Source organism: Hyaena hyaena, unplaced genomic scaffold (assembly GCF_003009895.1).
Source record: "Hyaena hyaena isolate Hyena2069 unplaced genomic scaffold, ASM300989v1 scaffold_67, whole genome shotgun sequence".
Classification (NCBI taxonomy): Eukaryota; Metazoa; Chordata; class Mammalia; order Carnivora; family Hyaenidae; genus Hyaena; species Hyaena hyaena.
The window spans coordinates 2415028-2431795 of NW_024080699.1; the positions used below are offsets into that span (position 1 = coordinate 2415028).

General features: G+C 46.1%; 1 protein-coding gene across 4 annotated transcripts in view; it reads right to left on the reverse strand.

Moving 5' to 3' along the window:
* TTC7B (tetratricopeptide repeat domain 7B) overlaps positions 1-16768 on the reverse strand; it is a 257345-nt gene that overhangs the window by 99307 nt on the left and 141270 nt on the right. For all 4 annotated transcript variants that reach the window (XM_039232491.1, XM_039232489.1, XM_039232493.1 and 1 more), the window contains 4 exons: positions 11224-11307; positions 10056-10160; positions 8072-8189; positions 5743-5800 (listed from right to left, as the gene is read on the reverse strand). In XM_039232491.1, coding sequence (XP_039088422.1) covers positions 5743-5800; positions 8072-8189; positions 10056-10160; positions 11224-11307 — 365 coding nt within the window. The remainder of the gene's footprint in view (positions 1-5742; positions 5801-8071; positions 8190-10055; positions 10161-11223; positions 11308-16768) is intronic.

Consider the following 16768-nt stretch of genomic DNA (forward strand, 5'->3'; position numbering starts at 1 on the left):
ACTAGTGTAGTCTGTGCAACTATGACATGTAAGCCTCTGTGGCCAGACACTAGGCTTGGTTTTATTAACTGGCCTTTGACAGTGGATGGGAAGAGACTGTCCTGGCCTCCTACTTGATTGCAAACATAGTCATTCTTGCTTTTATGTGGAAGTCAACTATTTTACCAAGAGTAACTCAAAATATGGCTCGACGAGGCATAGCTCTGAAGTGTTCAGAAGTCTGGTAGGCAGAGAAAAACAAACTTTCACTTTCTTTAAAAGGCACTATGGGGCCGACTAATTACAACTGGGGGTGGGGAGGGGGCAGACAGTACACAACCCTTCACGATCCTCTGTCAACACTCTGTGATTAAAGGAGAATCTTCTACCAAAAGAAAACAAATTTGAGGTAGAAGAGGAAGCCAAATCATTATGGATTCAACAGCAGCAGACCCGTCAAGGATGGCTTTTTGCAGTAATAAGGTTTTTGTTGAAACCATCCATCTGCTGTGGAGAAAAAGGCTAAAAAAAGTCTTCCAGGTATCTGGCATCCAGAAAATATGCTATGAGGTCCAACAAGTAGGGCATTGTTTAGACAAATGTGGTAATTCCAGAGCAGGATTGGGGAAACTGGGGTGGTGACTGTCCTTTAGTTACTCTCAATAGCAAAGGACCCAAACTCCCATTTCTGCGAATCTTCATTCATCATCTTGCCTTAAGACACAGCCCTTGTTTAAGAGGCTGAGACTGAAGAGTTGCACGTGTTGCTCTTTTAAATGTCATATTCCTACCAGAAGCCTCCTCAGTGGGCTCTGGGTTTTATGATTTTACAAGTATTGGTTTTCCATGAATTTGTACATCAAAGAGGGTTTTTTTCTTTGGTGTCCATAAAAAGTGAGACTGGAATGTCATGGTTTCTTGTCTCTCCCAATTATTCAGGGAAAACGAATACAAACTTAATTATGAAGAACACTATTTGAATTATTAGTTGGCATTCTTTGAATTATTAGCATTATGTAGCATTATTATTATTTAGCATTATTTATTTAGAATTATTTAGCATTATTTATTTTATCTTCTTTCACAATGGATAAAGCCAGGTTTTAACAACCCTCAAACCACCCCCCTGCCCCAAATTCCTCAGAGCTACAATTTTCTCAGCCCAGTTTAGACTTGTCACAGATGAAGTTAAATCAAGTTATGGTTGTTTCTGCCCAACACCAACCAAGAAAAGCTGGCAGTGGCGTGGGGAGTTCAGGGAGTAGATGGGGATAGTTCTGACCAAAGGCCCATTCTGGCCTCCTCAAATAACAATTCACTGCTAGCCACAGCACTGTGAAAGAAACAAACCAGAAGCGACAGAAATCTTGGCATTTCTGGGATGCATGAGGACAAAACCTGACGGCTGCCAACTTGATTATCCAACTGCCAAGTTTCCAACAGGACACAACTTAAACATACGCATTTGAAAACTCTTATTTCAATAATTTGGCTAATGAATTAAACTGACCATGTTAGCCTATGAAAGAAAAAAGGAGATAAGGAGAACGCTCAAGAAAACAAGAAAAAGTACAGTGTTGAGCTCATGTAGACTCTAGAAAACTTGCTTCAGTCATGCAGAACAGTTTCAGCAGCCAGGCTTCCTGCGACAAAACCACACCAACAGAAAACCTGCCTGACAGAAATCACCAAGCAATGCAGGTGAGAGGAAGGACATTAGCAATCATGAAAACTGTAAGCCTGCTCGACTCAGCATATGGATTTAAAGCAGCCTCAGAAAGCCCATTCTCACAGTGAGCATCTGGTGAGGCTGCTAAGAGAAACCCAGAGACCTAAAAATGTCACCACAGGGATGCTCACAGAGCACTTTCCTTGTCACAGCACCTCCATATCCATTAATCCAAATTCTCTTCCATAAGGAAAGAAAAAATTATTAGATCACTGGCTCACTGAGGCTGTGCATCTATCCATCCATCTACTCATCCATCATCCATCTACCCAAGTCACCCACCCATCCATCCATCTGTCCACTTATCCGTCATCCATCTAACCTAGTCATCCGCCCATCCACTCATTCACCTATCAATCCATCTGCCCTTCCATCCATCTATTCATCTATCTACTCACCAGACCACTCATCCATCCATTGGTCCTAGTCATTCATCCATCCACTAATCCACGCATCCATCCATTTATCCAACCATCTACCCATCCACCCCTCCATCCACTCATCCATCTATCCACTTATCCACCTATTCATCCACTCACCCATCTATCCAAACATCCATCCATTTATCCAACCATCTACCCATCTATCCAACCATCCATCCAACACTCATCCATCCATTCACCCTAGTCATCCATCCATCCATCCATCCATCCATATTATGCAGTACCTATTGTAATGCAAGGACGTGTTCTAGCCTCTTGGGAAGGCTGGAGATGAAAGAATAATACAAGCGTCTTTCCCTCAGAAGCTCCCCAGAGCCCCACAGAAAGGGAGACCCAAAGTGATCACTACAGTGCAGTGGGAGCATGCCCTAAGAGAGGTATACCAGGCTATTACTGGAGAGCATGGCTGGGCTTCCCAGACCACCTGGATGAAACTCAAAATTCCTTAAGGTCACTCCAGTGCTTTCCTAGACTCTAGTTTCAGCATCCCCTAGAGTTGAACCAAGAATATAGAGAAGGCTGACCAATTTGAACCTGGTCCATAAGACACATACCTGGTAACAATAATACCTATAATTTATGAAGCATCTACTATTAAGTTTCCTGTCCAAGGCATCAAGCAGAAGAGGTAAAGCCAGAAGCAAAATTCTGAGGCCCTGTCTTCCCACCATATCACCCCAATGCCTCGTTTAGCCAACTCTTAAGGTCCCATTAGTCCTGATCCTAGTGGACATGGGATCTCTGTGTTATTAAGGAAAAAAAATTCACAAACCTGATGAAAGCTGTTACTCAGGAACCTCCCTTTAGTTACACACATAGGATGACCAACTTGTCCCAGTTTGCCCAGGATTTTCCTGGTTTTAGTACTGAAAGTACCATATTCTGGGAACTGCCCGGTTCCTGATGAACTATGCTGAAAACATACCGCATTAACTTAAACTCAAGCTAGGAGGGGGACAGAAAAAGAGAACGAGACTGGACACCCTGTAACACTTTATATGGCAAATGTGAATGACACCGTGTCACCTCTTCCTTGTGGGGCAGCCCAGAATGCTGCACGTGGTGGTAGTGGGGAGAGTTTGGCTGCTGACTCTTCTCAGGCTTGCATTTCTCTGAATGATGTGAGAGCACAGAAGTAGCTCTGTGATCACTTGTGCGTCTTCAGAAATTTCTAGAGACAACTCTGTTTTTCTTCATGATACTTTCGAACCAGGCAAAAGAGTTGGTTCGGCTGCTTGGCTGAGTGTATGTGAGTCAGCAAACAGCTGAGGGGCTCGGTGTTAACATGCAGTCATCCAACTGGGATGTCTTCAAAACTTGACTTCTTAAATCCACTAGCAAGCAAATCTTTCTGAATTCGGACACCAGGTATAATTAAGAGTTAATTTTCACATGCTATGACTATAACCCTATTCCCTTCTTTTGAAAAGTAGTCTCCACACCCAGTGTGGAGCTCGAACTCTCAACCTCGAGATCAAGAGTGACACGCTCCACCGACTGAGCTGGCCAGGAGCCCCAGCGTCATCCTTTCTGAATTAATGTTTTCTCTTTAAACAAAAAAAAAATTGTCAAACAATGGTATAAACAGAATTATGGGCAGAAGATTTACAATACACAGTAAATAAGCACTTCTAAGCCAAGTGGTTTTTAAAGACCCATTTACATTTAAGAATACAAATCATTCTTATTTACTTCACATCCCCCCCTTATAGATTTTTGTTAAGTCTCCAGTGCACTAGAATAGTTCTAGTTAATGAATGTACTTGAAACAAAATACTTTTATTCCTTTGCAGAATATTCTTTATTTCACACAAATACTAATTTAGGTTAGCCAACATGGCCACACAGGTTAGCAGGATTTTAGTACTCTTTATTCCCATATGAACCAATATTTTAAAAAAATCTCTGTGAATTAAAACCTAGGCAAAAAAAGGAACAAAAAGGGATTTCAGGCCAATGGAACAGCTGTTATATAACACGAAGTTACGAATCCTGGCAGCTCAAGGCCGACCACCGCCATGGCTGTTTTTAGAGAGTTGGGAAGATGTGCCGATTTAAGAAAAATGAAACAGATGTGATGGCTACTTTTCGTAGGCATCCATGTGTGGGCTTTACAAACTAGGACTGCAGGACGTGAAACTCCAGATCATTTGAAATGGAAATGCTTTCCACGCTCCATGCTGAAGAACGTTAACAAAAGCTTAGCACGGAGACAGGAGGCCTGTCTGAAGATGTCAAGTGGTACTCTGTGTCATTAACCTGTCTGGGGCTGGCAAAAGGGGAGAAGCTATCAGCAACCTGCTAGGAAAGGAAAAGAAATGAGACAAAAGAGTCCCCCAGTAACCGAAGCTGGCTGATAATGACTTCACAAAAAAAGGGACGCGTGCACAGTGACAAATCTGTAGGCAACCCCAGTTACTGACGAAGAAATCGAACAGGGGCTATTTGGTATTGAGAAATCCTCGTGAAATTTTCTGGTAAGTAATGAAGTTTCTAATACAAACTGGAGTGTAACTCAGATACATTTAAGGTGATAGGATGAATATCGATTCAAGATTTGACATCACGGGCTACTGCTGCAGGCAATGATCCGTTTGGGTGATTCATTAAACCTGCGGCAAGAAATAAAATGAGGGCGGCGTGGTATTATGGGTACAAGGAAAGTGAAGTGGGAGTCAGGAGAGCTTGATTTTATTCTGACTTCAGAAGCTGTGTGACTCTGGCAACTCTGTTCCCTCTTGCACATCTCAGTCCCTTTCCTGTGGTAGGCACGCCACTTGTTCTGTCTGCCTTATTGGCATGAGGATCAAGTTCAAGGAGGAATGGGGAGAGAGCACTTGAGCATTCTCTCATTATAAGGTGCCCTCCTCATTTCATGAAAAGCATAATGATGGAAACCATCACAAGGTTTATGGAGCTCAGTGGTGGTGCAGGGTCCTGGCTTGCTGGCCTGTCTTAAGAACAGCATTTCAGAAGCTGTCCTAAAGTCTGGCCTTTCATTTCTTATAAAAATCTTCAGAGGTGCCTGGGTGGCTTAGTCAGTTGAGCGTCAGACTTTGGCTCAGGTCATGATCTCATGGTTCGTGAATTCAAGCCCCACATCGGGCTCTGTGCTGACAGCTCAGAGTCTGGAACCTGCTCCAGATTCTGTGTCTCCCTCCGTCTCTGCCCCTCCTCTGCTCATGCTCCGCCTCTCTCTCTCTCTCAAAAATAAATAAACATTAAAAAAAAATCTTCATCATGACATGTAAAAAAAAAAGGCTAGAAAAGAATGATCCCTTTTCTAGATGATGACAATTGTCTTTAATGAAAGGAATCATCTCCCTTTCAAAGTATCCATCTTCTTAGAGCTGAAATCATTTTATTAGGAACGAATAACATGCCCAAATGGATAAACAGATGAAGAGCGCAGACTTACACAGCAACAAGTGAGGCAGCAAGTTTTGATACTGTGCGTTCGGTGCTGAAGATGAAAGACTCCCAGGGGGAAAACACTGTTTACATAATCTTTATAAATATCTCTTCTTTTTATACTTATCATACTTTGGTGTCATTATGCACAGCCGAGTGAAAAGATGAACTCCCACTCACCTCTGAAATGCAAGAAGCGCCTTTCTCTGTAGGACCTCCTGCATCCCTCGCAAAGAAGCTAAGAAAAGGGTTCCATTAGTCAGTGGCATGGAAGATCAGGGAGTTTTTGACAAATACAAAGCTCGTCATAAAAACTGTACATGCAACTGGATTAAAAGGAACACAGGACGGTGGGGCCGGTCCTGTCCGGGCACTGGGAAATGAAGCCCAGACTGCCCCCCAGACACTTGCACTCTGTGGGCACGACTGTGGAGACATGGTGAGGGGAGAGTATGAGTTGGCTGGTCACCGTGATGCCTCAGGCATAGGGGGCTGTTGTCAAAAGACCAGCTGGGCACTCCACAGAGGAGCACATCTGCTTTCTCAAGCGCAGGCATGTGGCTTCTGGGGGGAAGACTGCCTCTACCGGATGGTACAGAAGAGATGCGAGCACCAACGGTGTTGATCACATGGACTTCAGAGTTCCTTCTGGCACCGAGAACTATGGTATGGGGCCAGGGGAACTAGCTGGATGCCATAAAAGGCCGGTGTAAGTCACGCTGGACAATGGCCAGGACCTTTAATCCCTTGATGTGAACATAAGGGATAGACCAGGCAAACCCAAAACCGATATTGGAAAATCAGCTGAAAAGTGTAGGGCCATCTTGCGGTGAGCCCACACTTCCCCTGTAAAGAGCATATGAGAAACGGCTTCCTCAGCATCTGTCATGGGAACTAGAAGGGTATTCTTTACTAGGGCACGAGAAAAAGTCCTGGAGGAACCTGCTTACGGTTGGAACTGAGGAGGCCCCATCTAACAATCCAGCATGGCAGATCCCCTCTGGTCACGACACTGAGAATGGTGGACAGCTGTCCCGGAGGGCCACGGCTAACTTAGAACCACAGTACTCAGCCAGAGGGGATCTCAGGCGATCCAACTGAACCACGAATGTAAGAGGAGGCTCAACAAGGTCAAGCAGCTCTCCCAAAATTACAGGGCTAATTAGGGCTAGGGTCTGACCTATGACTCTATCTGGATAAATATACGGCATTAAACTTACACGTCACTGAAAGTCACCCATAGTTAAAGCAATGTGCTGGGTGTTGCCAGTATACACGTGTGCATAAAAATTAGCAACCAACCAACCAATCAACCAACAAAAGCCTCATTATTAAAAATCAACTGACAGAGGGGCGCCTGGGTGGCTTAGTCGGTTAAGCGTCCGACTTTCGCTTGGGTCGTGATCTCGCGGTTCGTGGGTTCGAGCCCCGCGTCGGGCTCTGTGCTGACTGCTAGCTCAGAGCCTGGAGCCTGTTTCAGTCTGTGACTCCCCCTCTCTCTGACCCTCCCCTGCTCACGCTCTCTCTCTCTCTCTCTCTCCTAGAAATAAAAAAGAAAAAAAAAAATTAAAAAAAAAAAAATCAACTGACAGTGTGAAACTTCTCTAAGGATTTTGGTATTTTAGGGCAGAGGAAAAGAGGATTTGGTTTAATTTGTAAAGAAAACTATAGCAAAACTATAAAAAAAGAAAAAGAAAGTGAATATTCGACAAGCCAGGATGGTGTTTTTTCTTGAGGGGGAGACTGTGATTGGGGGGGGGGGGCACAGGAGGCATTTCCCGGGTGGCTGGTAAGGTTCTGTCTCCTGAGCAGGGTGGTGATTACAAGGATATCTGCTGCATCCTTATTGATTAATGACACATTTGCTTTCGAATTTTTTTTTTTTTTGGTATTTGTGTTATATTTAACAACAAAATATTGAGGAAACAGTAAGAGTTCAGGAACATAATTTATCAGTTTATACTTCCTGCAAATGTATCGTTGAAAACCTCATTAGGTATCCAAAACATAATCAAGATTTTTAAAAAGGAACTAGAATCGCCAAATTCTATGTACAGCCAACAAGCATGTCCCCGCACGGTGTCTGGCAAGCCGCTGCACTGCTCATGTACGTATCTGTGAACTAACACGTGCTAGTAGGGAAGGGGCATCCTGAACAGTCAAGGGGAGCTTCCTGGAGGAGGCTGCCCCCAAATTCTTTCACAGTCCTGTGCCTAAGACACAACATCACTTCACACGGGGACAGCCCTGCGACGTGCCTGGGGAGACCCAGGTGCAGGCTGGGCACCACCCGAACAGTGCACCTGGCACATAGGGCCTCTGTCCCCGCTCTCCGATTCCCCGACCAGTGGGAGCAAAAAGGACAGAGGGGCAGGTCCCCACGGGACACACCCGACTGACCCAACTTCTGCCTATTCCTGAGACAGTCCTCTGTGAGGGCTGTGGGAACCCTGCAGTGCAGACATAGGGGGCCCGGCGCCCACATTCCTTGGGGCGGGACTTCTCTCACCGTCAGTGGCCTGCAGACTGTACGTGAGCCCCAGAGCTAAGTAGCCTTTGGCCTTGAACTCTGACGTTTTCTCTCCCGCATCGACGACGGTTTTGGCAAACTTCTCGGCCTCTTCCAACTGAAAAACCAGACAAGTTGAAAAACAACAACAACCTGCAGAATTTCTAACATGAGTTCCCATAAGCGTCTGCTGCCAAAAACAGATTTCTGATGAGTCACTGTGAAAATAACTCCCAGATCTTCGGATTCCACGCTGGTGATTCTGTTCTCTCTATTCGAGCCTCTCTGACAGACTCTAGGGCTCCCACCTTGCCCTTTTTTCTTTAAAGGTTGCCTTATCGCCTTTTTTTTTTAACTTCTTTTCCAAAGTCATTTTCATTCTTGGTGGGGTTCTATCTTTTTCATCTTCAGTTTTTACTAATCCCTTTTGTAATTAGGCTGTGCTAGGTATTCAGAAATGGAATTATAAACAAACAATATATAATAATTTGATATATAATTTGTATATATTTATATATATTATATACTTATATGTAATAAAGTTCTTGAAACATTTTGTGTCTAGGTCCTTCCCTTTTTTTTTTTTTTTAACGACCAAAAGAATACACTCAGGCTTGGACTCTCTTTCCCACAATCTGTTAAAATTTTCAGAGCTCCCATCTATTTTACAGCACAGAGCACATGGACCTCGCCTCAGCAGATTCCAATGAGAAAATGTGCTTCTGTAAACGTCACCCACAATAAGACCTTTCGCACGATTCATCAGAAGCCCAAATAAGATTCGTTTCTTCAAACTATGGCAAATGCTGAGGGAGCCGAAGCCGGGTGACAGTACCCGGGAGTTCACTACCCTCTCGACTTGTGTGGTGCTTGGAAATTTTAATAATAAAATGGAAAAAATATATAAAGATTTGTTAATGCTCATCCTAAAAAAAAAAAAAAAAAAAAAAAAAGAGTCCGGTTTATCTTTGGCCTTAGAGAGAGATCTATGTGACGGTCACGAACAACGCCACGGCTGGAAGGGGCGCGACAGAGTCACCGCCGGAAACTGGCATTTTCAAAACGGAAGGGCCTGGCGTGCTCGGCCGCCCACTGCGGGAGCCTGCCTGTGCCGCCGGATGGTCCGAAAGTGCAGGGACCACACGACGCCTCCGGAGCTGCGAGTTTCAGGTGAGAACCTGCCCTTTCAAAATGTCTTTTTCCTTCCACATTTCCCCCAAGTACAATTTGGCGGAAGTAGATCACTTTCTTCACAGGACTTACTTTTGTCCTGCCGCGTAAGAACAAATGGGAAGAAAAACAAGCTGCAAGGGCCGTGATGGCGAAAATCCTTAGCACGGCACCTCGGTCTGTGGAGCAAATTCTTCTAATTAATCCTGACATGAACTTAAAGGGATTAAAACTGGATCGTGTGCGGTAATTACCCATACCACCACCTCGGCGGTTAGTCCGGCGTTTCTATTTTCTACTCGAATGGTACATTTTTGAGGGACCAGAACTGTTACAAACGAGCCTCTTCCCAAATCCCAACGTGAACAGGAGGGCCTGAGCAGGAAAGCCTGTGTGGAGGAGGAGCGAACAGCGCTGGTTTACACGTGAGCTGCAGGGCAGAATGACCCCTCGCTTGTACAGAAAACCCCCACCGTGCTAGGAGTGAATCACTCGGGGACATACACCTTTCCGGCCCGCGCCCCTTCCGTGCATGCAGCAAGGTCTGTGTGAGTACGAGGTCCAATTCTCTTTTATCAGCTCGACCTCTGGAGCACACTCCTGTGAAAAGGAAGGCTCCAGAGCATCCTGGGAACATGATTCTCCTCAGTCCCGGGGTGGGCGGGTGAGGCCGGAGGGGTTCTGAGGTGCGGGGCTCGGAGCGGCCTTGTTTTTGCGTAGCTGAGGAACTGCTTGCTACTGTCCTCATTCAGTGTTTGGAAGTGAAAGAGGCCTGCAGGCCCGCCGGTGAGCGCGGGGCCCCAGCCCTACTCACCCAGTGAAGGGAGCCCATGCACAGCTTCGCGGCGAGGAGCGGGATGGTGGCATCGTCAGGCTTCAGACGGATACACTCTTTCAACACCTTCACGGCACGGGCAGACTTGGCGAAAGGAAATTATTGCTGTAAGACTCACATTTCTTGACAGAACCAAACACGAAGGCCTTCCCTGAGGGGTTTCGGTTAGGAGGCTCCCTTTTAATGAGGTTTTTCAACTTTGAACCCAACCAAGCAGGGGACCGAGGATGGCGACAACCGGAGCGGGGGGCTCTTGAGTGATAGGGGAGTACACTGTGGTTAGAAAAACACAGAACTGCTTTCCTGGAATCACCCTGATTTTCTTCCTCACTTGTGTAGCCATTGCAAAAATAAGAGAAAAAATAAAGACTGTGAAGGCTTCAGTTATTATGAAAAATAAACAATATGATTTAAAGCACACCATACTCAATTTCTGTCTCCATTTGGCCCAAATGATCTCACATCTCAGACTTGACAGGACACTAAATGGTGGCTTCGCTAAATGGCCCGAGATAACAAGAATGACATCTACTACCTTTATTGTGTGTGCGGCCATGTGTGTGGGGGGGTGCTATTCTACGCATCTTAGGGATTTTACGTCGTTTATCTGGAACGGTTCTGTGAGGGAGGTGCTGTTTTAGCTCCACCTTGCCGAGGAGGAAATGGAGATACTAAGTGGCCTGCCCTTGGTGACAGCTGTGAGGGCAGCTCCAGGCCTGGACTCCAGCAGCCAGGATCCACAGCCCATGCTTTCACGCAGTATCCTACGCTGCCTCGTATGACGCATTGCTAAAGACAATGAAATGATTTCCCCCTCCAGGGGTATGTTTATACTGTCAAATGAGTGAAAGGGTTGCTGGGAGAACCAGCCTTAGCTAAGTCCCTTCCTGGTTCCCTTAGCTAAGTCCTGCCTTCACATGACAAAGTAACAATGGCCAGAAAAAGGCAAATATTTCAGAATTCTCTTCTCAGTGGTGTGTCTGTGTTTGGCTCCCAAATCATTATATGTGATTCCTCCCTTATAAAAGACCCCAGGACAGTTTCAGATAGTTGGTTTAGACGTCTACAAGGTGTGCTATCACCCCCTGGAATTCCAAGGCATGAAGCTCTGCGATAGAGGATCCCGCGTCACAAAGGGGCAACTCACTTTTCCAGCGGCCATGAGGGACAGGGCAAACTGGTACCAGAGCTGGAACTCCTCAAAGGCAAACTTCATGGCTCTTTCCAAGCACTGGTTGGAAAGAAGAACAAATGCAGAGATCTGAGAACTGCCAGCATCACAAAGAGACAAGTGTAAGACAAGTTTGTGTCTACGCACATTAAGGTAAGTCCTACAAAATCTGCTTCCCTTGAGTGCTTAAGACTTAGTCCTCTGCAGTCCCCTCCTGAGAAGCTCCCACAGCATATGATTCACTGTGCCAGAAGCCAGGACCATCCACCGTTGACTAAGTAGTTTTTCATCCAGTACAAAGAAAGAGGCACATACATAAACAACTCATATGCAAGTCCCAGACCGACATGTGCCCCAAGAATGGGAAAGTGATCACAGAATTCAGAAATGGCATCCTGGAAAAATGCTACTTGAGCTGGGTCTTGATTAATGAAGAAGGAAAAAAATGCAGCTCTGATCTGGAAGAGGGGATATGAGCAGAGACATGGAGGTAAGAGGGTACACTGTGACTCAATGACAGCCAATGGTCCAGTGTAAAGGCAGCCCAGGGCACACAGGCAGGAATGGGCAGAATCAGGCTGGGAGGCTGGCATGGGCTGGGCCCACATCACTGAGAGTCTGACATGGCAGCTCGTTTTCAAAGATGTTCCATCTCCTCCCTCCACCCCAGGCTTGGTGGTGCTCCTCAAGTTCATAACTGTATGAACTGTATGTTAATGTCCCTGCCTTCACCTTTCCTGCCCCAGCCCAGCCACATTCCACTGTGAGAAACTATGAAAGGCAGAAATCCTGACTTTGTCAGCTCAGGGCCCGCCCTGGTGGGTAATCTACAAACAGGCTTCAGTCTCCATCAGTGGGGAGCCTCTGGTTTCTGCACAGAGGGATATGGTCACATCAGAGCTTTAGAAAGATCATTTGGGGGGTGGGGAGAGGGATGTGCGACCCTAATGGAGCCAGACCAGGGATAAGGTGGATAGAATGGTCTAGAAACTTCAGAACCAAGGGACAGAACCAAGAAGCTATTGGAGAAGCAGCAAAGACCGGCCACCCAAGGAGGGGGGAGGGATGACTGGTGAGGTATAGGGGCTGAAGGAAGCCTCCAGAGCCTCTGCTTGTACACTTGGGAGCAAACCCATGGCAGAGAAGACCCTTGCATATACGCATACATATGTGTGTGTGTGTGTGTGTGTGTGTGTGTGTGTTTGTGTATGAGAGAGAGAAAATTTTTACAATAAAGAGAGAATGGGGAAGAAAGGTGTTTTATTAATGAGCTTGGTAAGGAACACAGTGAGTCTGAGGCATCATGTGGTGACTTGCTGATGTCAGGGAGAGACAATCTGGGGCCTCAAGAGAAAAATCTAACAAAAGACATACATTTGAGCTAAAAGAAATTAAAGACATAAATAAATGGAAACACATCCCATGTTCATGGATTGGAAAACTTAGTATTATTAAGACGTCAGAACTATTTCAAAGTGATCTGCAGATTTGACACAATCTCTATCAAAATTCCAATGGCATTTTTTTTTTTTACAGAAATTAAAAAAGAAAACCTATCCTAAAATTCATGGACTCTCAAGGGACTTTGAATAGTCAAACAATCTTAAAAAAGAGCCGAGTTGGATGACTCACACTTCCTCCAAAGCTTATTAAAAAGCTACAGCAATCAAAACAGCATGGTACTGGCATAAAGACAGACCCCAAAGAATTAAAAGCACGGATCCAAACAGGGTATCTGTGCACCAATGTTCATAGCTGTATTATTCACAACAGCTAAAGTATGGAAGGGACCCAAGTGTCCATCACTGGATGAACAGATAAACAAAATGTGTGAGATATAAGCATACAATAGAATTATTATCCAGCCTTAAATTAAAAAGAAAGGAAATTCTGATGCATGCTACCAAATGGATGGACGTTATGCTAAATGAAACAAGCCCATCACAAACAGATAAATACGATAGGATTCCACTTGTATGAGGTACTCGGAAGAGTCAACATCACAAAGACAGAGAGCAGGATGGTGGGTGCCAGGGGTTTGGGGAGAGGGATGGGGGAGCTAGCATTTCGTGGGGACAGAGTTCCAGTTTTACAAGATGAAGAGATTTCTGGGGATGGGCACTGCTGATGGCTGCACAACACTGTGAATGTATTTAATGCCACTGTGCTGTGCACTTTAAAATGGTTAAGACGGTCAGACATATATTTGACCACAGTAAAAATAACTGGGGAAAAAGTACATTTGAGAAAACAGTTGAAACCATCAGAAAAGGTTTTGAAGAATATCAAAGGAGAGCTTGGAGAGAGGGCAGCTGGGGCAGGACCGTGGGAAGCATCTCAACCTCGGGGCCAGGAAAGGAGACACAGACAGGGTCTCAGGATGGGGTCGAGGAGAGGGTCAGAGCACTGGGGCCCAGAGGCCCTGGACCCGGCAGCAGGTGGCTGAGCTCCGGAAGCATAGTCCTGGGGTGCAGCGCAGGAGGATGCCGGGCCATGGGGGCCTAATGAGCAGAGAAAAGGAGGGGAGTCTGCAAGTAGAAGAACAGCGACTTTATCTATGCACCTATCTTTCCACAGAGGCAACTTGAGACGAACAAGCAGAAGAAAGTCAGAGAAGAAACCGAGGAGATAAATTAGGTCCCCAAGGACCAGAGAGAGCCAGGTCCCTGGAACAGACGGGCGCCTGGTGGAAGGGCTTGGCTTCTCTTAAGGAGGCAGGCTCTTTAGGATGAAAGAGAAGGGACCCTCACCAGCAGCTGTCCTACCTAGCCACGGTTTTCTCCGTAAAGACGGGCTAAGGTGGGTGTGGAAGCAGGGAAACAGAATAGGGCCGGAGTTTTGAAAAAGGACAGAAAAGCTTTAAACAAGCACTTCACCCCAAGGAGACAGACGTCAGGATCACCTGAGACTGGAGTGTGTGCAATGGCGTCTGCGGCACTTGGCTGCATTTCTCTCTAGCGATGCTCTGTGGCCAACCCGGGGCAGAGGAGAGCAACGGCAGAAGTCTCAGGATGGACAGACAGACACACAGGGAGGGGTGGAGGCTGGGGGCTGAGGGAAGGACAAAGGAGCCACAGAGAAGGTGACGAGTGAATGGCAGGAAATAATAGAGGCGAAGTGAGGAGGTGGGAGAGGAGAGAAAAGAATTCCAGGATTTTAGGTGGTATTCACAGAGAAGGTCACAGCAAATATTATGCTGGCTGGTTCACTGTGAAAACATGCCCTAATAAAAATATTAAAAAGTGAAGCGATAAGCAGTTATGAAGCACCTACTACATGCCTAGTGATGGGATGGGATGGGGAACCTCAGATCCCAAGTAAGATGAACATTTGGTCCCTCATTTTGATCACACTGGCAAACCTGCTGAGCCAAAATCAGGGGGGTGGGGGGGGTGAACACGTGACTTCATTCTGGACAATGTGATGTCGGCAGAGGTGCTGGGTGAGGCTTCCAGCATGGCTCGGCCAGTGCACACTCTGCCCTCGGCCCTGGCCCTCCCTTCCACCTGGGATGCAGCCCGGAATGGCAGAGCGTGAAGACAAGAGCCACTCTCTAGAATGGCTGAGCAGAAAGAGAAAGCACAGGGCCCCCGAGGCTGCGACATGCTGTAGCTGTGACAGCAGTCTCTTTCCAGACGTTGTGTTGTTATGGGGGGAGAAAATGACTCCTATTTGGTTAAATCACTGTGAGTTGGTTTTATTAATTACATCTGGCTGCACCTCTCACTAACACAGACAGTAAATGGCAGAGCTCGGATCCGAACCTGACTCCGGAGCCCTCTCAGCGGCTCTGCTACACTGATAAGGAAAGGAAACCCTTAGGAAGGGCCCTTAAGAAGCCCTCACTGTGCCTTTAAGAAGCACTGTCGGAACAAAAACTAAAGCAGCCTGCTGAAAAGACCAAGTAGGCAAGATGGTGAGGTCAGGTGTGGAGTGGTATGGGCTGGGAAGAGGTGGCGGAAGATGGCTGTTATGGAGAGAGCTCCAAGCAGTGAAACACCGATAGTACTTGGAAACTGAGTTGGGGGAGAAGGGACATTGGAGGAGGAGGAGGAGACAGAAATCATGATCGCACTGCAGACACTAGGCAAAGGAGCCTGTGCATGGAGAAGGTCGCAGATGATGATCAAAAATGAGGTTTGTCCTAACAGCTCTATGGAACCAGTTCACTGCAATATAACCACTAAGTACTTAAATGTATACACAGAAACATTAAATGTTTAAACGCTTTTCTTCCACCTTTTGCTAAGAGGAATGATAAATATCAACTGTTTTCCCGATAAACAAAAGGAGCTCAGCAGCTAAAACAGCCTGTTCTGAATCAAAAAGCTAGATGCTATAAATAAGCGTGCATTCTTATTTTCTTTTGTGCCAAAGGCTAACACACTCATTATACTCAGTGAAAAACACACACTGGGAGCCTAATTGGTGTAGAGCTCCATTCCATGTGCTACCAGCCACGGTACCAGGAAAAAACCAGCCCTCCTAAAAAGCAGACCCGGAGAATCTTGGGGCTACGAGGGAACCTGAGAAATGTCCAGTTGCAGTCCTCAAAGAAGAGGCTCTCTTTTATTTTGGCTTCCTACCAACTCAAAACTCTTCTGATTTTTTTGCTTCAAGACTTGGGGATACCCTAGATAGGAGGAAAGCAGCCTCTCTGCCTCCCCGTAATAAGGATGAATGGAGAGAAGCAATAGGAGCGGGTCACGTGGCCCAAACTCAGCCATTCAGACGCTCCCCCAGAGCTTGGCCTCTGGAGCAGGGAGGGGAGGGCCTGGGATGCTATTCCCAGGGGCCGGGCCTGGGGACCACGGTATCAGAAGGGTTGGTGGAAGCCCTGGAATGAAGGAACGGTGTCCTCCCAAGCTGAGCCAGGGACCTTGCCTTCTTCACTTCTGCTCAGACCCCATCTTCAGCCTTCTGTGGATCCTGTGAGCAGCACACAGGGACGGGTGTCTTTTCTGTTGAGGTGAACTAGTCAGGTTCTGCTACCTATAATCAAAGCCCTTAAGGTACAACCAATCAAATGCTTCGGGCCCTTTCAAACAACCCCTGCCTCCCAGCCCTCAACAAATAGTTGTACTGTTTCTTCCCAAGGACCTTCCAGAATAGGGAACTCACTACCTGAACAGTAGCTGGAAGTAAAGCCAGGCACCACCCCAGATGGAGCATGTGGATTTGGGCAAGCCAATTAACCTCTCTATATCCAGACTTCTTGTTGTAAAATGGGAAATATAACAGCAATTGATGTAGACAGTTATCAGGAAGGTTAAATTAGTTAATATACCTAAGCAATAAGGACAGTAGCTCAGATATTGGCTAGTAAGTGCTAATAAAAGTTAGCTATTAGTTATTTATAAAAATTTAATATTCTTTAGAAAATTTTTTTTAATGTTTACTTATTTTTGGGAGAGAGAGTGCACGCACAAGTGAGGGAGGGGCAGAGAGGGAGACACAGAATCTGAAGCAAGCTCCTGGCTCTGAGCTGTCAGCACAGAGCCCGACGCGGGGCTCAAACTCA